Here is a 22,862-nt window from a genome sequence, read left to right on the forward strand (position 1 = left end):
TTCAGGGAATTATCAGATATGAAAAATGCTCCATAAATTATCATCAGTGGAAATGTATTATTAGAATGACTCAATAAGAGGTGGAATGTATCTAGCATCCAGCAAAGGTTTACAAATAAAAAATATTTTCCTCCTCTCTTGCTTTTGGCCCAGGAAACAGGACTTTTTCTATGGTCCATGAGGAACCTCGCTTGTTCTTGGCTGTTTAACAATAGTAAATTAGGGTTAGGACAGGGGCAGTAAAATATGGCTCACGGCTGGACACCCACAAAGTAATTGTATATGGTCTAGCTTGTAGCTGCCTTTGCTGTGCTCAGCATGGGGCCAAGCCCCACTAGCATCTGCCAGGACAGTGTGCTACCTTCCTACCCTCATGCATGGGAGGGCCCTGGCCCCAACCAGCACACAGATGCTAGATGGGGCTGCTGCTGCAGCCACTCAGGGAACAGTTCAGCTTCCCCCAGCCTCCAGTGGCTTCTTCCTGTGTCCCTGCTGCAGCACTTTGGGCACCAGGTAGGAAAGTGGAGGAGGGTGGGGGGAAGCTGCAGCTGCTAGGAGCATGGGGCCAGGGCTAGTGGGAGTACAGGGCTGAAGCAAGCACGGACCCTGGAGTGCAGAGCCCATGCCCAGAGAGGCAGCACGAGCGTGGACCTTGGGTCAGCCCAGTTCCATCGCACAGAGCTCCCTGTGGCTCAGGTGCAGCTCCCAGGACTCGCACGCCACTGGGGGGAAACCCCATGCGATGGAACCAACAGCCTTCCCTGCTCCTTGCTGCCATGTGCAGCTTCCAGGACTCTACTGGAAGTGACAGAGAGCCCTGTATGATGGATCCAGGCCAGCTCGGCTCCGATCCCTGCTGGCAGAGTTCTGGGAGCTGCATGTGGTAGCAGGGAGCAGGGTCATACCACTGGCTCCATTGTGTGGGACTCCACCCCCGCAACGGTACATGGCTCTGGCTTGGTCCCAGGAGCTGCATGTGAACTACAGGGAGCCTTGTGCAACAAAGCCAGGCCAGCCTGGCTCCACTCCCTGCTGCCATGTTCAGCTCCTGGAGATGGCTTGAGTTGCGTGCCACCAGGGGCCTCCATTTGTATGGGCCATGAGTGCTTAGAGGTCCTGCCCCTTGCTGCTGCTGCTGCTGAAGGTGGGAGGTGCTGTGTGCTATAGGGGGGTGTGTGTGTGGGAGGGCCCACATGCACACCTCCCCCACACTCCACACCTTCCCCTACACCCCCACCCTTCTCCAAACCCCACTATTCCTACCCACACACCCCCTCATCCCTTGTCCACCCCCCACCTCCACCCCCTCCCCATACACCTCCCCCCCACAGACTCCACACCTGCACATACTTCTCACACACATGCACACTCAACACCCCACCACACATCCACCCACCCCTGCAAGCACACACACTCCACACACCATATACACAAGTAAGACTTTATTTTGAACTATTATGCAATTGTCTCTGTATATACACTACACAAGCACACATAAATCAGGACAAAAATATTTTTTGAAAGAAAATTAAAATATGTTATAGTAGATGTTTGATTTTTAGGATATGATCTGGGTTTTTTTTCCCAGTTTCAAGATGGCAACCCCTCCCCCCAAAACAGGAGTACTTCCAGGGACAAGGGGAGGGACTTCCAGTTGCAAAGATCAGGGGTTGGGATGTGTCTTCCAGTCCCAAGACTGTGACCAGAGGACAGGGCACCTGTCAAGGGATAGGGTATCCTTGCAGCTCCCAACAGCTCACCAAAACTTGTTAAGCTGTTCTCCAGCTGAAATAATTGCCCATCCCTGAGTTAGGGTGTATCCTACTTAGGAAATGTAGGTTTCTCACCTAGTCTCAAGGCCAAAACACACCTTTCAAGCTATTCCATTTGGATTCAGATCAGTTAAGAAACATGGATTGGGTACGAGCACTGAGACTCTTGCACTTTCAGAATTAATATCTGTCTTGCCCCTGACCTTGAGTCTATGATGGAATCTCAGAAGAAAAGAATGAAATCTGAAATATGTTAATTGATCAGTCTTTTCTTTCAGAGCTCCTTACACTTTTCTAAAGGTTACATCATTTGAACAGTATTTTCTCTGTTCTAATTGGTTGTTTTAAAGGAGTATAATAAATTGCAGCATGCAAGGTTTTACATTAACAAATACAAGGAGAAAAAATAGTTACAGCTGAACCCTATTCAGAGTAGCAGGATCCTTTTACACAAAGAACAGTATGTTTGTTTGTGATGTGTAGCAAATACTCCTATTAACACACAAAGGAGAATGTTCAAGATTACTTAACAAGGCACATTTGGGAGATGGGAGGTGGCTGCAATAGTTATCTGCACTTGAATTTCTCTCTCAATAGACTACATATAAAAAACCTATAGGCAAAGAATATAATTAACCTTGCAAAGTCAAGATGTTAAACATAGAAAATGCCAGAATTAAAATTGCCTTTGGAACCTTGATTTTGTCTGCTGGTGTGTACACATTGTGGTCTAGTCCTCAGGTAAATGATTCTATACTTTTTTTGCACAGTCCACTTATCTCCTTCACTGTACAGAATGTACAGTATTCACTTATTGAGAGGCTACTCAATATTTTGTTTTATCATCACTGTTCAATATGTGACCCCATGTCTTATTTATTGCATGCTATTCAAAGACTTCTCTGAAGACAATAACTATCTCATGGGTTTTTCTCTGGTGCTTATCATTGCAGAATCTAAGTGCTTCCCAAATATTACTTACCCATCTTCATTGTCCACATCTGGGAGTCCAGACAGAGGTATCAAAATAAAAAAAAAATCACTGATCTTTGGCACCTGTAAAAGGGAGCCAGAGGCTTCCCTTACTTTAAGGGGAAAACAGCAGCAGGGGGTTCCCTGGGGTGGGGGAGGGGAACACCGCCCAAGTTGAGCAGGCTTTAGGGGAATAGGTAGCCAGAGGCTACTATTGCAGGGCTAGCTGCTCTGCAATAGGACAATAGGGCAGAGCCCTGCTGGGGCAACAAGGGCACTGCTACAGCAGCTAGGCCAGCAGCCATAAGCCGTCCTGAAAACCAGCCATCAAGCCTTTATTGAAAACCCCTGAGGGTGGCTTGGGGATCTGCCTGGAAGTGGCCGGGCTTAGGAGGCAGGTAGTCTGGTCCTGCTGGTAGCAGGGAGAAGAGCTCTTGAACAGGATGGTTTGTGGAGAGTGACTGGCTGATATCTAAATTGCCTTGGGAGCTGCAAGGAATGTGCTTAGTGCTTGTAGGGAAGTCTGTACAGGGGGAGCTCTGTTGTATAGCCAGGGAGCTGATGTTTATGCTTTGACCAAGTGGGCAGGTCTACCTGTACATTAAGGTGCTTTTGTAGCTACAGCTGAGCCCTATTCAGAGTAGCAGGATCCTTTTACACAAAGAACAGTATGTTTGTTTGTGATGTGTAGCAAATAATCCTATTAACACACAAAGGACTTAGCCCTACTTAGCCCTATATGGTATTTTATATGCCTAGCTCCCATTGACTCTAGTTGGAACTGTGAGTGCTCATCACCAGGGATCCTGGGTTTCCCTGATAAAAAATTCACAAATTCTCTGCCAAAAAATCCCGAATCTGTGATTAAAATTAAAGGCTCCCCCACAGCCCTGCTGGTGCCCCTCACTCCCCACCCACAGCTTCCACAGCCTTGCTGGTGCCCCTTGCCCTGAACCCACAGCCCCTGCTCCCCCAGCCCTGCCGGAGGGGCGCCCCAGCTGCCAGGGGTATGGTCTCAGCTCCGCAATCCCTTGCCCCCACTCCCCACCACTGCAGGCTCAGATGGGGCAGCTCTTCACTGCTGTGCACACTCCCAGGGGGCAGGGGCGACCTGTGGCCCCCAGATCTGTACCCAGGGCAGGCACAGGTTGAGGCTGCTGCCCAGCCAGGGCGGGGCTTAGTGCCCAGGGCCACAATGCGTGGCTGCAGGGCTCCAGCTGGGAGCAGGATGGGCCTGCGGCTGGTGGGTCATCGGGGGAGGGCCGGTTCCTTGCTGCCACGTGCACTCCCAGGGGCAGGGGAGACCCACGCCCCCCAGATCTGTATCCAGGGCAGGCACAGGTTGCAGGCTTGAGCTCCCATCCTGCTTCCCTCCCCTAGGGCCTCCGGAGCTGGTGGACGCAACCTGGCACGGCTGGGGGACAGCGGAACGCACAGGGACTCCTCACCAGTGCGAGCTCTCCCCTGCTGCCCTGGTGACATGCTTCCAGCTGCTTTGAGGGTTACAGCCCCATGCTGCTGCCCTCAGTACAGCCCCACACACAGGAGGTGCATCGCCGGGGCAGCAGGGCATGACAAGTGGTGAGGAGGTTTTCTGCATGCTCCTCTGCTCCCTACCATGCTGCGTCATGGGGTGGGGGAAGCAGGGTGGCAGGGAACAGCAGTGAGCAGAGGGCCAGCTCTTCCCTGCCACCTTGCTTCTCCCCTCCCCCATGACCTGTTCCGACAAGGAGCGGAGGAGCTGCGCAGAAAACCTCCTCACCGCTTCTTGCAACGCCGCTTCCCCCCACACTGCCCCAGCGACACACCTCCTGTGTGCAGGGTTGTAGTGAGGGCAGCAGCATGGGGTTGTGCCCCTCAAAGCAGCTGGAGGTGTGTCGCCAGGGCAGTGGGAGGGGAGCTCACACCTGTGACAAATTCCTGTGTGGCCCCGCTGTCCTCAGCCATGCCGTCAAACCTGCCAGCTCCAGAGGCCCCAGGGGAGGGAAACAGGGTGGGAGCTTGTGCCAGCAACCTGTGCCTGCCCCAGGTACAGATCTGGGGGGCGTGGGTCTCCCCTGCCCCCTGGGAGCGCATGCGGCAGTGGGGAACCAGCCCTTCCCCTTTCTCCTCGTGAGACACCTGCAGCCCTGTCCTGCTCCCAGCTAGGGCCCTGCAGCCTTACATTGTGGCCCCAGGCTCCAAGCCCCACCCAGCTGGGCAGCAGCCCCAGCCCTGCCCAGCTCCCTCCCTCCAGGGGCCTCAATCCCCCCCCATACCTTCTGGAGCTGCTCTGCAGGCTGTCTGGGACCACATGCATGCCTATGCACATGGCGCCCCGCTGCCCTTTCGCCTTCCTTCCACTCCCTCTCAGCTCCCTGCAGGCTGGAACTCTGCCAGCCTGCAGGTTGCTCATTGCAAATGGCAAAATCTGAGTTTCTCTGGTAAAATAAGAAATCTGCATTTGCCTCTGGTAAAAGGCAAAATCCGCAGTTTACTCTGTTTTTCCATGGGAAAACCCAGATCCCTGCTCATCACTTATGCCCATCCATCTCCAGGGTCTCATGTTTGGCATCCAGAAAATGAGGAGCAAACAATTAGCCCCTGGCACACATTTACTTAGGGGCAGGATGGGATCCAAACAACCTGACCTCTTGCCATGCCAAGTGTGCATTGCAGGACATGAGATTTTGTAGAAAGCTGGGTGCCCAGTGAATTGGTAGGCTCCTGGGGACTGGATAGACAATCAGCTGATTTTGTGTCCCAGACCCAGAACTGCACTGAGGCTCATCCCAGAGCCCTGCCAGCATCAGGCTGCATGGCAGGGACCCTGCCATACATTCATTTAAAACACAATAGAAACCATACAAAAACTATTATACGTATCTTGTAGAATAATTCAGTGGCTTATTTCCCATTTTATTGTACCATTAATTGCCTGAACATACGCCTGGGTCATTATTTGAGGCAATTAGCTGGTTAATCGTGTCTTCAGTATTATGTCTGCCAGGGATCTTAGTGACTAAGCCTGAAACTTCCACTTCTAGTGATATGCCCTGTGTTACACAGGAACTCTATAGGAAAGGCTGGGATAGAATCTGCTTTCAAGGACAGCATTCAGTTGCATTAACCATGACCATGCCTTCTCTTTTTCCATATTATGGCATCATTCATTACTCCACTTCTGCAACAGAAGAGGCAAGGGTCCTGTAGACAACAATACCTTCCTCTACTAACTCCTGATTCAGACCCATATAGGTATACCCTGTGTTCTGGCAGAGACTTCAAGGAAAAAAATAGTATGTGATCATGTAATTGAAGATTGTAGTATAGTACATATGCAAAAGGAAGCCAAATTAAGGTTGCAAGGGCACTTCTAACTCCAGAATGCTTGACTTTGCAGGTTTAACAATATTCTTTACATTTTTTTTTTTAAGAATAGTGGTGTCTGTGTTATTTTTCAGGTTCTTACAAAAGCAAACAGAAAAAAAAAATACAGAAATTCCGTGATGGATTCCAACCACCATATTGGAAATCAACAGAATTGAAACTTGCATGTACCCTGCACAGACTTATACTACAGGAGCTGAGCGTAATGACAGCAGCTGTGGGTTGCTACCTTTTTCTAGCTTAGCTATACAGTGGTGATGAGATGCTCTGCCAGTAAGTTCCACAGATAGCTGCAGACAGCAAGGAACAGTGCGACTCAGGGACCTTGGCTTCCATTCCAGACTCCAGAGGGGAGTGTTCTCTTGCAGACTAACTCTTTTGCCTATTTCCCCAAAGGCTCACCCTTTCTTCCTCCTCCCCTCCAACATGCTTATTTCATACCTGTGTCTCCTTTTCCCAGTCTGATTTCTGATTCTCTTTGCCAGCCTGATTCTCTTTGCCCTTTTCCAGGCTCCACTTCTCAGATTTATCAATCTCAATCTTAACCCACCCAGTCTGAGTTCTCACCTCCTGATTGCTTGTCTAGCCTGTCACTCCCAATTCTAGTGTCCCTTGCTGGGATCCTCATCCAGTCTCACTCTCCTCAATCTAACTCCACCCTTGGCTCCTTGTCTTTATCTCTCTCTGTCCTGGTTTTTTGTTCTGCTCTCTCTGTCCAGTCAATCCCAGGCTCTCCACCTCCAACTCATAGTTTTTTCTGCCCTCACCAGTTCGTTTTACCAGATTTTTCATCCCAACCAACTCATTTTGTCCCTGTATATATGACTTCTGTTCCTACTGAATTTGAATCAGACACTTGCCTCCTCAGGCTGCCTGCGTGCTAGCGCTGGGTCACTGAGGCACAGTAGAGATAAGTTCCCTAGTATCACTCCCAGTATACAAATCTATCCCAGCCTGGATGAGCTACTATTCCTTTTATTGCTCTTACTCACTTATGGCTCCTATCCTTAAAGAGAAAAGTCCCACATTGTAGGGGATGTTCACTTGCTCTGTGAAGATGGTGCATTCATGGTCAGCATTAGAAGCTGTGAAGAAACTGAACACGCTTGGTGTGGATGTGATCTTTAGAGATTTCTATAGACTTCTCTTCTTTGCTCCTCTCCCCTTGATCTAAAGAATCATCGAAATTGACCCTTAGACTGTTAGTCATTAAATTGTTATCGTTTGCCAGTGAATGTCCACATTATTGCCAGTGCAGTCAACATGATTATTTCCCATTACAGCCCCAGCGACCAGCTGCTGTCTCTTTTCTGCGAACCTGCAAAACCTTGTGTGGTGCACAAGATTGCTGCTTTCCAGGAGGGAACACATGGCTATATCAATAAAATTACCTGCCAGGGGTAGGTATTGCCACTGGGTGCAAATAATTTCGGAGTCCTCTGTGTGCCTGTTACCTTTCTCTCTAGTGCAAGACGAGAGAGGGGTGGGACAGAGAACAGGACTGTGTCAGACGTGAGCAATGACCATCATGCTATCAAGGTATTTAATGTTAAAAAGACTGTATCCTCTGCTCCTAGCCAGCAAAGTAACTGGGCATCCAAGCAGCAGCTCTTTCACTAACGCAAGCTCACGTGTCTCTGTACTCCCTAACCCTTCACACCTGTGATGCACAGGAGTAGGCCATAACTGCTGTCAAATCTTTGTCCTTTGATGCTGAGCCATGTATTTGCCAAGTGGGCCAGATACCATCTGCATTGTAGCCTCAATAATGTTTTAATAGAAAGTTTTGCATTTAATTTCCCTGTTTTTGTTTTGTCTTTAAGAAAAAAGAAAGGAAGAAGAAAATCTGTACCCACTGATTTCACTGTAAACTTCTATTGCTGCAAAGTTCAAAGTGCAAGCAGTTATGGTAGCACTGGAGTGATGTTGTAGCCATGGCTTGGGGAACTATGTGAGAGGCAAGGACATCTTGTGACCAAAAGCTTTTTTAAAATCTCTCCCAACTATGTAATTAGTCCAATAAAAGATATCACCCCAAAAATCCTGGCATCAGACAATTATAGACAGTCAGCATTAGGGCATGGACAAATGACTAAATTACACTGAGCTAACAGGGGTTGAAGACTTGCCACAGAGTAACAGATATGCAATGGGGAAGAGGGGTGGGAGTGTTGCTCTCTACGTCAAGGATCACTTCACCTCCCTGTAGATTGAGTTTCCAAACCAGGAAGGGCGTCTTGAGATCCTCTGGGTCGTGATATGAGGAGAACATGGGGAGGGTGACTCATTTGTAGGAATCTACTATAGACCTCCCCACCAAGAGGAAGAACTAGCTTGGGACTTCAGTAGGGACCTGGTCAAAGTTGTGTGCTCCCGATGCATGATAGTCATGGGGGACTTCAACTTCCCTGACATCTCTTGGAATGAGTGGGCAGCCAAATCTGACAGGTCGCGTAGCTTTCTCACGTGCATCGATGACCTCGACCTAACTCAGGAGGTCTATGGGCTGACTAAGGGAGAGGCATTGCTTGATCTGGTCCTGGCCAAAGGGAGGACCTGGTGAGCAATCTGCCGATCAAGGGGAAGCTTGGTGACAGTGACCATAAATTGGTCAACTTCTTAGATCACCAAAGAGCAGGCAAACCCCCCAGCAAAACAGAAGTCCTCAACTTTGGGAAGGCTGACTTTTGCAAACTGACAAAATTGGTCAGTCAGGCAGTTAGAGGCCCCACAGAAAAGGGAGTACACGAGGAATGGTCATCTCTCAAAAACAATCCTTAAAGCACAGGGCAAAGCCATACTATTTCACAAGAAATACAGTCAACGAGCAAGGAAGCCCCCACAGCTGAATAAGGAACTGTTGCTGGACCTCATTAAGCTTAAAAGAGTAGCCTACACAAGCTGGAAAACAGGAAGCATTACCAAAGACGATTACTCTGCACTCGCCCGCACCTGTAGAGAGTGGTCAAGAAAAGCCAAGGCACAAACTGAACTTAGGCTAGCTACAGGAATCAAGGACAACAAAGAATCCTTCTTCAGATACATGGGAAGTCAGAAAAAGAACAAAGATAGGATTGGGCCCCTGCGAGATCCAACAGGGCAACTGACATCCAATGCCCTAGAAAGGGCCAAACTCCTAAATGACATTTTTGCATTGGTTTTTCACGCTCCTAGGAGGATCACACTGTCAGGAATGACACAAACCAGTCTGGGAGTGGGTGAGGGGCCCAGAATCGATGTGGACCAGGTGAAGGAACACCTTGAGAAACCAGACATTCACAAGTCCACAGGCCCAGACAGAATGCACCCAAGAGTCTTGAAGGAGCTGGCAGACATCATTGCATCCCCCTTGGCAGAGATATTTGAAAAATCATGGTGCTCGGGAGAGATCCTGGATGACTGGAAAAGAGCCAACATGGTCCCTAGGTACAAGAAAGGGAGGAGGGATGACCCGGGGAACTATAGGCCAATCAGTCTGACATCCGTCCCTGGAAAAATTGTGGAGAAAATTGTCAAGGGATCCATCAACACCAGACTAACAGAAGGCAAGCTTCTGAATACCAGCCAACATGGCTTTGTGACTGGCAGGTCTTGCCTGACCAACCTCATCTCCTTCTATGACATGTATAACATGTACCCTGGACAAGGGAGATGATGTGGATGCCATATATCTGGACTTCAAGAAGGCCTTTGACCTAATTCCCCATGATGTCCTCATGGTTAAGCTGGGGAACTGTGGCTTTGATCATCATACGGTCCGATGGCTAGGCAACTGGCTATGGGGGCGGACCCAAAGAGTAATAGTTGTTGGGAGCAAATCAACGTGGCACAGGGTGACCAGTGGAGTCCCTCAGGGCTCGATACTTGGGCCAGTACTCTCTTTAACATCTTCATCAATGATCTGGATTTGGGAGTCAGATGTGAACTGGCCAAGTTTGTGGACAATACCAAATTATGGGGGAGGGTGGTCACACCGCAGGACAGGCTAGGGATACAGGTCTACTTGGACACGCTCTCAAGGTGGGATGACCAAAACCCGATGGCCTTCAATGCAGAGAAGTGCAAGGTGCTCCACCTCGGTAGGAAGAACACCCAAAATACTTACAGGCTTGGCAGTGCTATGCTCACTAGCTCCAAGACCGAAAGAGACTTGGGGTTCTTGACTGACCACAAGATGAATATGAGCCACCAATGTGATGCTGTGGCTGGCAAAGCTAATCAAACTCCGGTGTGCATTGTGGCAGAAGGCCACCTGTTTCTCCCCCAAAAACTCTGCTTTGTAACAATTTGGTTAGGATGGGCCCAGCAGAGGATACACACCATACCCTATCTCTTTAGGTAACCTGAGCTGGATACATTCCTGAGGGAGGGGGGAAACCTGCTCCCTCTGCCTATGTGACTGGCAGCATCACATACCTGGGTGAGGGGTTGGGCTCCCTGGGGAGCTAGAGACTGTCAGTCTGCCCAGCAACTAGTGATGCAATTCAAATGGGTTGGCTGACAGCCAACAGGTGCTGACCTCCATTGGACCAGGTAAATGAGGCCCTAAGGGCTATATAAGTTAAGGACTGCCCAGAAGAAGGGAAGGCAGCCATGAGGAAGACTCAGAAGAAGAGCTGGACCATCTGAAACTTGCTCTCTCTCTCAAAACTCATGATCAAGGAACTGCCTGCCTCCAGAAGGAATCTCCACCTGACTCTGGATGATACTTGTGAGTAAGCTACCTGAGATCTTACTAGATATATAGCTTGCAGTAACTCAGATGCATGATCAAAGGCTACCCAGCCATGCCAGTTTGCTCTATGGGATTTCTCTGATATTGCTTTAACCTGTACCCTATTCCAACCTTACCCCTTGTAACCAATAAAGTTCTCCTTTGTACCTACTGTGGGAGACTTATTGGGAGTGGGTCTAGATTATGCCTTGAGGTCCCCTTGGTTCGGCTGACTAAGGGAGACCACTACTTGTGCTTCCAACTGAGGGAAGCACCCCAAGTTCTTGAAGTAAGTCAAGTACCCTCGAGGGCTACTGGCCTGTGTTTCCCAGGGGGCGCAGAGCCAGAATCAAGCCCATCCCTGGGTGGTGGCAGTTTTACCCCCAGGCTAGCAGGTATGCTCCAGGAAAGGGGTCAGCCAGACGTGAGACGCCCCCAGGGAGGCACTTGGAGCCTGGAAGGTGGTCGGGCGCAGTGAGGTGGGTGGCTTAATGCAGGAGCACCTCCTGCTGGCCTGCCACATGCATCCACTGATGCATCTCAAGCAAAACCAGGGAAGTTATCCTGCCACTTTACTCAGCCTGGGTGAGACCACAGCTGGAGTACTGCATCCAGTATTGGGCTCCCCACTTCAGGAAGGATGTGGAAAAGCTTGAGAGAATCCAATGAAGAGCCACTCATATGATCCAAGGCCTGGAGGGAAGGCCGTACGAGGAGAGGCTAAGGGACTTGGGACTCTTCAGTCTGGAGAAGAGAAGGCTCGGGGGGGACTTGGTGGCAGCCTACAGTTACGTAAGAGGGGTACATCAGGACCTGGGAGAATACCTGTTCACTAGACCTCCCAAAGGGATAACAAGATCTAATGGCCATAAACTCCAGGAAGGTTGATTTAGATTAGATGTAAGAAAAAAGTTCTTTATGGTGCATGTCTCCAGGGTCTGGAACAAACTCCCCCCAGAGGTGGTACAAGCACGTACTCTGGACTCTTTGAAAAAAAAAACAACAAAAAAACAGGTGTATATATTTCCTGCTGGGGTAACTTGATCACAGCTGACTTCCTGCCTATGGCGGGGGCGGGGGGGTGGAGAGAAAGAAGGAGGAGTGGGCTGACCTGATGATCTCATGAGGTCCCTTCCAGTCCCTAGTGTCTATGAAATCTATTAAATCTATGAAAATCTATGAAATAACTGTCCTTTTGGGAGAGGGATTGCCATCTTAGAAACAAACCCCCCTTCTCCCCCCACAAAAGCATACACTGGAAGTCAAACACCTACTAAAACATATTTTAGGGGGATTGTGGGGGAACATAGGGTATGTTGGGGTGTGTGTATATGTGGGGGGCTTGGAGGGGCAGGGTGTGGGTGTGTGAAATTTGTTGAATGTGAGGGAGGGTGGGGGGTGTTGGAGCTCCCCCACACACTCCCCACATGGCACGCAGCCCCCTCTGCCAGCAGCAGCAGGTGGGGGGCTCAGAAAGCTCGTGCCTGGTGCAGGCACTGGTGCCAGGTGGGCATGGCTCCAGCCAGTGCTGCACATGAAAGGGAGGGGTGGGGGGGAGGGCAGCAGGGTGCCCAGCTGCCTCTATTATGGGGGCTCCATGCTGCACACCTGCAGCTCCCATACTTGCACTGGGGGAAGCCCCATGCTGGACTCAACAGGGAAGCAGGGGGTGGGACTCCCTCTACTCCCAGCAGAGTCAGCATACCTGCGCAGCAGAGGGCTGAGAAGGCATTCAGCTCCAGCATGGGGCTTCCCCCAGTGCAAGTGTGGGAGTTGCAGGCGCGTGGCCCCTGTGATAGAACCATGGGGGCTGGGCTGGCTCCTGCTGTGTTCTGCAGTCCCAGCATTGCAGCCAGGCACTGTGTGGCACAGCACGGAGCCAGCCAGCCCAACTGGGCAACTTCTAGCAATGCATGGCTCCTAGCTGCAATGCCAGGGCCACAGAACACAGCAGGACCCAGCCCAGCCACCACAGTTCCCAGCTAGCTCCTGCTGTCACCAGCCCTGAGCCTTGGGGCCCCATGCTCCTGCCTGCTGCCACTTTTTCCCCCCTGTGACTGCCACCACCCCTCCCCCCTGCCCGCCACTCCCCACCTGCCGCTCCAGCAGTGTGCGGTTTCCGGTTGCTTGGTTGGGACTGCATGGCGCAGCAGGAGCCAGCTTGGAACTGTGTGGTGCCAGCTGGGCTCAGCTGGCTCCTGCTTCACTGGTGATCCTCCCCACCCCCAACCTGTTCTTATCCGATTCGCCACTCTCAGACGGAGGGAGGCAAGGAACAGCCCCATGGGCCCAGGACAGCAGCCTCTTTCAGGCATGGCTGGGGTTGGAGGGCTGGGGGCGAGGCAGGGCCAGGCGGGCCTTGTTGCTGCTGCTGGGTCCTGCCCCTGGTTCTTCCTGGGTCCCTGGCACCTTGTTATCTTTGACAGGCAGCCAGGGGCAGATGAACATTGGTTTTCTAAATTCTTTAGGGGCCCCGCAGGCCAGATAAAATGGCCTGGTGGGCTAAATCCAGCCCACAAGCCATATTTTGCCCGCCCCTTATATAGACAGTTACTGTGCATCGGCTGCTCTGTGGTAGGTCTATAGCCTCTTTTCACATTCTGCAAGTTGATCATCTGTCCATACCCAGAGACACCAGCATAGACTAGAACTTGCCCAATGGCAAAACACTGGACTCAGGTAGTTACATTTTACTCAGTTCTGAGGCAGGATTGTTCCTGGCTGGACTCATTTGAGTCCCGTTTTTTTTTTGTTTAGGGTTCTTTTGTTGTTTTCCCGCCCTAGCGGGGGGTCGGGCTAGAAGATCTATTAGGTCCCTTCCGACCCTAAAACTATGAAACTATCCAAACCATCATATACAATCCATGTAGAGTTCCGATTATGGATGATATAAAATGGTTTGGAAGGAAAGGAAACAAGAATGAGAAATCTGTGGTCTGACCTTCCCTTTAACCATCACCTGTGGCATTTGCTGGAGAGTCTGCAGCTCTAGGACTGGCCTTCTTATCCATTAACAGACTCTTTACTTGATGCAAGGGAGTGATCATCCTTGACCGTGAGGGACTGCTGCCACCAGTGGTGGCAGCTAAGAAGTTGGGGGATTTTTTATTGTACACTAGCAAAATTGATAGTTTAATTAGCTATATAGATATATATATTATTTTTTGTCTCATTTAAAGTAAGTCTGAAGTCTAGTTTTCAGAAGTGGAAAGTTTCACTTTATTTTTAAAATGCATGGATTAAAAGGCCTTAAATATTTTTACAGCTGATGACGTTTATCATCTTCCTTAGCTAGTGTAAACCAGGCAAACAGAATTTGCTCAAAACTTTCCAAAAGCTGGAATTAAGGTGAAACAGAGCACATTAACCAAAAAGTGCTTTTCAAGTTATTTGAAGCAGATGGTTACAGGAGAAGTCTCAAGGTAACATTAATTATAATGCTAGGTATAGATAAATATTTTAACATAATCTGAGAATAGTGTTTGAATATTAATTTATGCATTCACTTATCTCCTATCTACTAAGTTAGGGATGCATTGATCATTTAAATGATCATGTATGCAACCTTGGAGGTAGAAGTTAATCTCAGAACAGACAAAACAACAATAAAATGTTAGCAATTTTTATAGGACTTGATGCAATTCCTGCTCTATATTTTGACAAATGTAGAAAGCTGCTTCAGACAGACCCACTGTGAAAAATGAAAATTAAAAAGCTGATCCAATGCTCATTTAATCCAGTAAATCAGGTTTATCTCGGAAAAACAGTACTTAGCCAAATGTTAATATCTCTGATGACTGACACTGAAAAAAAAAGGCATGTAAGCTCCCCTGAGAGCTACTGAAACAAAACATATTTTCCTTACTTCTGAGTAGGTTTGTCATATCAGCTCATGGATTGTCAAATCACCAATTTCTTATTTCCAGCCTGAATGCATTTCAAAGCAGGGGAGTGTGCTTTAAACAGCAAGTGAAGGAGCACTACACGTTTAATAAACAAAGGAGAAGTAGACTGGGGTTTCTTTTCCCCTCATCTTCTTCCCTTTTTCTCTAATGCAGAGACTTTAATTTAAATTTATTTAAAGTTACAAAGATTCCATGAAGAAACTGAGAAGGCAGAAGCAATAAATAATTTCAAAAGCCTAGTCAAGGGCAGAACACAGATGCAAATGAAACATCAAGAAAAAGAAGAAAAGTGAATGGTGAGCACATCAGGACCAGACAGAGGAATGTCATAATCATCAGGAGCAAGACATGGACACAGATCAGGCCGTGCTGGACAAAAGCCAGGAGAGGGACCACTCACATTTTATTTGGATGAATGACTGCTATTCTTACAATTTTACATTTATTTCTATATTATAAACCAGCAGGCAGAGGGAAACAACCATCCCTCATTATGTTTCTGAGCTTGTGTGAAATGAGGCTTCAACTTCTCCTCACCCAAGACACAGAAACTCAGTCTTCATAATCCACTCCATGCTAAGAGTGGACCCAGTCCTACTGACTTTGATGTCAATGGATTTGCAGTCTCACCCTAACACAAGTTTTAGAATATCTTTAATTTATTCCCTCACTACTGTGCAAATTCACCCTGGGAGAACTGAATTATGCACTAATTCTTGCTCTATAGTTGTTTATCATCAAATACATGTTTTCCTAATAAAATGCTTTTCAGTCTCCCTTTTCATAGTAAATAGTAACTCTGTGATGATACATACCACAGATCTCCTGTCCGTGGTGAGCCTGGGAGAAGTTTGATCCATGTGAATGGCCATGGCAGACCAGCAGCTTTTAAAGCCTGGCACTTAGAAGGTTACCCTCCCAAGATTGAATGAATGAATCTCCTAAAATCTAGGATGCTCATTTAATCCCAGGAGAGCTGGTTTTTGGTGCTTTCACTTTGATATGAAACCAGGAAACTGAACAGTTGTTCTGAGCAGGCAAAATAAAAGTAAGGCCCATTGTTATATTTCTACAATCCAAAAGAAAAATGTTGTAGATAAAAGCTCTGGGAAAATGTTCAGGTCACTTTGTTCCCATTTGAACCCCCTTCTCCAAATCATGTTTATGGGTATTATACATTATTCTAGAGGTACCTAGGGTCCCAATCAGGGAATAGAAACAAAGGAGAGTCCCTGCCCAAAAGCATGTACTAGACACTGGCTCCATGTACACGAGACACTGACTGCACAGTTGTTTAGTACTTGTATTAACTAGTGCTAAATGACTGTAGTAGCGCTGATGAATGACTTCTTTGAGACGCTGACTAAGCCGTAGTCCAAGACTACTGTGCAGTAGCGTTGCATTGTGCAGTCAGTGTCTCATGTAAGACACGGCCACTAAGCAGCAGTTAACTGGGAGGAAAGGAGTGGAGACAATACACCAGCAAAGACAGAACACACTTAGATCAACAATCATACAATTATCTCTCCTGTAACAAACTAGCACATGCCTCTCAGTGCCAGCTGGAAATACTATGCAACAACCACCTGTGTACAGCCGTGTACAGGAACAACCCTACAGAAACAAACCAGTCTGCAAGTAATCCTGCCAGTGGCTGGTGTTGAGGGGAGAAGAACAAGCCAAGCAAGAAACCGAACACTGCTTTCCATTTTCTGTAGTGCAGCTGTAAGCAATAACAATTAAGAAGTCATGGAAAATATCTCAGCAATATCTTTTTGGACTCTGGGATCAATCAAATTGTTCTTCTATCTCCCACCAAATCAGAAACAAATATCCTGTCACATACTGTTTGTCTTGAGCCTGGCGGGTTCACTGTTCCGGCTGCCAGCTTGGTTTATGGCCTTGACAAGGAAGATGTATCGGGTGCCACTCTGAAGCCCGTGCACTGTGTAGTGGTTCTGTTTGATGTTGGGGACAATCATCCAGCTATCCATGGAGTTGTACAGGCCTGCAGTACAGGAAGGGGGTGTGGAGAGATTTATTACTATGTGATGGAGATGAAGGACAAGATAAATTGCAAACACAACACAGGCTGGGTATAGTGGAGTTCATGGACTGTGCATCCTTCAGACTAATATACTGCCTAGGAGTTAACAGGAATCTGCAAAACAGACTGAAGGAAAAATTTACATAAATGATAGAAACCAGTAGGAAAGGGGGATTGTTTTTATTATCACATGAGGGCAGAACTTGTTAAGTCAAAACTGGCAAAGCCAGAGATTGGCTGAGAAAGGGAATGCAAGCATTTTATGGGCAGTGTGTCATGTTGCTATCTTGGGACATGATGGAGGATGAGTGGCAGATAAACCTCTGGGCAGGCATTAAAACTTAATGATTTTTCCAGGTCCATATTTCTGTGAAGATGAAATATCCAGCAGACGAATCCTAGGAGGAGGCAAGATAAGCCAATAACAGGAAAGTGCTGATGAGGCCTCACTGAGAGGGGCAGGTTGGATTGTCGGTTTGTCTCTGGCTTAGGACCCACATTCATTAATACTGCTTGAAAACAACACTAATGAGCTACAGGTGCAAGCTCTCCCATAAGTCTTGGGAGAGGAGTTCCAGTGGTCACTCAGGGAGGAGCCTTCATCTACACCCACTGGCCTTGCAAATCGCATGAGGCAAGTTGTGCGGTCTGGCCCGGTTTGTAACTCAGTACAGAGATGTGTTTATCAGATGTAAGGTCTTTGCTTGAACTGTTTTCTATGAATCAGCTCCTAGAAACAGAATCCATCCTGGCTGTAGCCATTCAGATTGGATTTCCCTGCCTACGGCAACTGTCATTGCAACAGGGTCGGAGCTATACTGCTAATGTGTTCAAATGCAGCAGCCTGGCTGAGTTCCTCATTTACAAGCTATCATGTAAAGTGCAAATAAAATATTGCTGTGCAAAGCAATTTAAATGAACTAAATGAGAAAAAAGTGCTTCAGCAAGTGTGCCTGGTAAGGCTCTTAGCACTTAATGGAATTTACTTAGTTTTAATATGCAAAAGCAGTGAGAGGAATGGGCTGGCAGCGATGCACTGAGGAACATGGTCCCTGCCAGTGGAATTTCATTATGGGATAGCTGCCCTGTGTGCAGCTGGGCTTTCACCAGCCAATGTAATCCTGTCACGCTAGTGTGTATTTTTTACTGCTCAGTGGGTTGTAGTGGTAAGAAAGCTGATGCCCAGCAGCCTTCTGAATCACTCTTTTACATGTTCAGCATTCAGAGAGAGCCCTCCAGTGTGGAACTAAGCAGAGCTGGCAGCACAGCAGTTCAGCATTCCCACTCGGTGGGCGGACTTGGAGGTTCACACCATTTCCTCTTAGAAACTGCTTTTCCTTCCCAATGGCCCAGGATGAACTTGAACCTCAGCAAGTTAGACTTGGCTTTAATTAAATAAGTTCCCTTCAAGAACTTGAACTCTTGCTTTCTGTATTGCTGTCTTCGCTGCAAATACAAATTTCTACCACCCTTCACAAACACACAGGAATTAACAGCAGCTATAGCTTTAGTCTAGGTATGTTCCATTTCATTAGCTGTTACTGCTATTATTACAGGCAATGAGGACAGCTGGGCTGCTGGGGTGATGTCATATCTATGCTGAGAACTAGCCCAAGGCCTTCATTGATACTCTGGACAGGGATGACAAGACTGTTTCTATTCTTTTTCAAACAAGTTCACCCATTCTAATGAAACCTTTAAAAAGCCTTGTGGTCTTTCCTGCTGATCCTCATGGTTTCTGCTTCTTATGGGAAAATCTTGCTTTCACTCATTGAATCAGAATATGTCATTCCATCTACAGGCAACAGAGAGAAACATGCTTTTTGCTCTGTTTTGTTGTACTATAATACATGGCATTGGCTGATGCACACCAGGGTTCTGTTTGCCCTGCTGGCAACCTCATCGCACTGTTGACTCATGTTCATGTTCTGGTTGATTGCAACCCACACATCCCGTTCAAATGCTGTGCCAGTCAGTGTACCACCACCCATCATATAGTTATGGTGAAGGTTCTTCCTACCTAGATGAAGAACACTGCACTTCTCCCTGTTAAACCTCATCTGATTCTGTTCTGCCCATAAAACCAGTCTGTCAAGGTCATCCTGGATCCTTACCCTATCCTCTGATGTGCCTGTATTTCCCCGCAGCTTAGTATCATCCACAAACTTAATCACTGAGCTTTCTACACCCTCATCCAAGTCATTAATAAATGTTAAAGAGCATGGGTCCAAACACAGATCCCTGGGGGACACCACTGGAAACAGCCTTCCAGGGTGAGGCCATTACGCTAATTACAACTCTCTGGGATTGGCCTCTTAGTCAGGTGTCTACCCACCTCACTGTAGACTGGTCCAGCCCAGTACCCTCCGATTTAGTTGAGAGAATCTCATGGGAAACCAACTCAAAGGCTCCACTGAAATATAAGTAAATGATATCAACCTCGTGTCCCTCATTCAGATGGTTCATTACCTGGTCATAGAAGGACACCAGGTTTGTTAAGCATGATCTACCCTTGACCAAGCTGTGCTGGTTACTTCTTAATACCCTACCAGTTACCAGTTTGTAATTGATGGCCTCTTTAACAATTTTTTTCAAAAAAAATTCCCAGGACCGAAGTCAGACTGACCAGTCTTTAGTTTGCAGGGTCATCCCTCTTCCCTTTCTTGAAGATAGGTACCTCATTGGCCCTCTTCCAGTCATCCAGGACCACTCCCACATTCCATGACTCTTCAAACAGCTTTGCCAGTGGCCCTGCTATAAGCTGAGCCAGTTCTTTCAGGGCTCTCGGCTGCAGGTCATCTAGTCCAGCAGACTTGAAAACGTCCATGTGTTCTAAGAGATCCCTCACCTGTTCGGGACTGATTTCATGTAGTCTGTTATATTCCCCATATTCCCTCTGGACAGGTGGAACAGCCCCGGTTTGATTTCAGGACTATCAATGTGAGATATGTATTTAGGAGCTCTGCCTTTTCACGGGGATTAACTATGGGCTGCCCCTCTGTATTCAGTAGGGGTCCCACAGTGAAGCCCGATTTTTTCTTGCTCCTTGTGTATCTATAGAAGGACTTTTTGTTGTTCTTTATTTCAGTTGCCAGTTTGATTTCCATGCCTGCTTTGGCTTTCCGTGTCTTGTACCTGCAGACCCTGGCAATGTAAGTGTACTCCTCTCTGGTTGGTGAACCATTCTTCCATTGCTTGTATGTTTCTTTTTCAATAGCTCCCTAATATCCCTGCTGAGCCAAGTGGGTCTCTTGGCTCCTTTTCCATTTGCTGTCCATGTGGGAATGGCTTCTTTTTGAGCAGTGAGAGTTGCCCCCTTAAGGAGGCACCAGCAATCCTGAACTCCCCAAAACATCCAGTCATTGGTCATAGAGAGCCTCTCCAACTAACCTCCTGAGTTTGCCAAAGTCTGCCCTTATGAAGTCTAGGATTTTTGTTCTACTGATTTCCCAGCCTTTTGGTAGACGGTGAACCTAATCAAATCATGATCACTGTCGCCCAGAGTCCCTCCAATCATAAGGTTGCCTATCACATCCTCCCTTTTATCAGCACTAAATCCAGAGCAGCCTTACCCCTAGTAGGCCCTTCCACAACTTATGTCAGGAACAGATTGTCTATAGCTGCCAAGAAGTTAGCAGACCTGTTGAAGCTGGCTGAATGGTCCTCCCAACAGATGTAAGGGTAGTTGTTGAAGTCACCAATGACAATCATGTGTTTAGTGCTAGCTGCCTTAGTCAGTTCCCCGGAGAATGCCTGATCGCTTTCTTCTTCTTGGGAGGGAGACCTACAGTAGACTCCCACCATCAGGTCTCCATCTCCTGATCCCCCTTGTATCTTGACCCAGAGGGTCTCGAGGGACCCTTCCCTGGTATCAGACGTGACCTGGATGGAGGGGTGCCACTCTTTCACATAGAGGGCCATACCTCCTGCCTTTTTCCCAATCCGATCCTTCTTATAAAGCCTATAGCCCTCAATATTCACTGCTCAATCATACGTGTCATCCCACCATGTCTCCATCAACCCAATGAGATCAACGGGTCTATAAGGACTGTGAATTCCTCCTGTTTATTTCCCATGCTTCTGGCATTCCTATAAAGACACCTGAGTTCTCCCCTAGTCGCCTCAGGTTTTCTGTCACGCTGCCAATGTCTCAGCACGTTGGTACCTATCTGGATGTCTACTACATGAATGCCCTGCCCTGTGTCATCATAGCTAGAGGATTCATGTACAGCAGTGGGACCTTCTCCCCGGACGTGCCTAATTTAAAGCCTTCCTCAACAAGTAGGCAATTCCCATAGAAAAGAGCTTCTTCCCTCTGGTTGTAAGGTGAATACCATCTCTTGCACGTAGACTGCTGTCGTTGACCTGCATACCAAGGTCAAGGAATCCAAAGCCTACACAGTGACACCATCTCCTAAGCCTTCGGTTAATCTCCTCAATGCACTCCTCCCTCTGATGGCTATGGCCTCTGACTGGAAGGATTGAGGAGAAGACCACTTGTTCTCCTAATTCTTTGAGTTTCACCCCCATGGTCTTGTAGTCTCTCATGATTCTCCCAGGGCTGTTTCTCACTGTGTTGTTGGTGCTCACATGGACAAGGAGCATGGGGTAGTGGTCAGTAGGGCAGACCAGTTTAAGAATCCTTGCCTTAACATCTCTAATCCTGGTTCCTGGAAGGCAGCAGACCTCTTGAGCAAAGGGGTTCTTTTGTGTCCTGCAGCAGTGAGGCTCCCATGACAATCACCCTTCATTGTTTCCTTGCTGGGGTCAGCTGTTCCTGTCCTGTCTTCAGTGCAGAGGTCATGGATGCACCATCCGTCAATGGTGGGAGGGCTTCATAGCTGTTGTGCAGGGCTATCGGTGGAGCAACTGACACACATTGTAGCTTCAGGCCTGACATGACCAATTTCTACCCACTGTCAGTTGGGGCATCTTACTTAAGCCTGCTCTTCTGCCCGGTCTCCATGGCCTCCTTCTCCAGATGCAGGGTCTGGTAGTAAGCGTCAGTATTTGCCTCATGTTCCCTGATGATTTGCAGTCTGTTCACTTCTTCCTGGAGCTCTCCCACCTGGCCCTCCAAAGACTCCACCAGGGAGCATATCCCACAAGTGGGAGTGCTTGTGCCCCTGTTCCCAATATCCAGCAGACGTGCCAGGCAGCCCCCGCAGCCTGGAGTCAAGGGCTCAGTCTGCATGGAGGCTGGAACCATAGGCTCCATCTAGGTGGAGGTCTCTGAGGTATCAAAGGGGGGGGGGGTGTTCCAGTCAGACCAGGAAGCCTAGGGGTATGGGACATACTTATCACCATATTGCAGGATGGGAATGTGCTCGTACCACCAAACTTGCACAGCCCTCTAAGGCCCGCTCTCGCAGTAGTACTCCGGGCCCCTTTCTGTGCTCCCTTCCACACAAACTCCTGTGCAAACTACCGCGCTCTGTAATATATATAGAAGGGATTGCATAACTAAAAAATAGTCTTACCATATGGGGGGGGTGGGGAGGGTGTGGAGTGATTGTGAGATGTGGCTGTGTGTTTGGGGGACATAGGGTATATTGGGGTAAATGTATATGTTGGTGGAGATTGTGGGGACAGGAGTGTGCAGGGGCTGGAGACCACTCCTCCCACCTGGTACACAGCCCCTGCTGCTGACAGCAGCAGCAGGCAGGGGTGGGGGGGAGGACCTCAGAGAGCTCATGTCTGGAGCAGGCACTGGCGCCCAGTGGGGCGTAGCTCCAGCCAGCGCTGTGCATGGAGATGAGGAGTGCAACTTGCCCAGCTGCCTCTATCATGGGGGCTCTGCACCTCATGCCTACAGCTCACACACACACACACACACACGGAAAGCCCTGGGCTGGACTCCCTCTGTTCTTGGCACATTTTGCAGACCTGCGTGGCAGGGGGCAGGGAAGGCAGCTGGGTCCACCATGGGGCTTCCCCCAGTGCCTATGTGGGGGCTGCAGGTGCACCACGGTAGAGGTGGCAGCAGGAGCCACCTGGAAACCACAGGGCCCGGCTGGCTCTTGCTGCATTTTGTGGTCTTGGCATTGCAGTTCTGGCTACAGGGCCAGGACCCGGCAGGGCAG

The 22,862-nt window shown here is 48.5% G+C and overlaps 1 protein-coding gene across 3 annotated transcripts in view; it reads right to left on the minus strand.

Annotated features, from left to right (window-relative positions):
* The window catches only part of MID2 (midline 2), a 386,515-nt gene that overhangs the window by 54,037 nt on the left and 309,616 nt on the right, over nt 1-22,862 (minus strand). For 2 of the 3 annotated variants that reach the window (XM_025213243.1, XM_006031563.3), the window contains one exon: nt 16,579-16,740. In XM_025213243.1, coding sequence (XP_025069028.1) covers nt 16,579-16,740 — 162 coding nt within the window. Of the gene's footprint in view, nt 1-16,578; nt 16,741-22,862 lie in introns of those variants that run through there. The other variant, XR_003095882.1, reaches the window with a different exon arrangement.

The sequence above is a fragment of the Alligator sinensis genome, unplaced genomic scaffold (assembly GCF_000455745.1).
Source record: "Alligator sinensis unplaced genomic scaffold, ASM45574v1 scaffold414_1, whole genome shotgun sequence".
NCBI lineage: Eukaryota > Metazoa > Chordata > Crocodylia > Alligatoridae > Alligator > Alligator sinensis.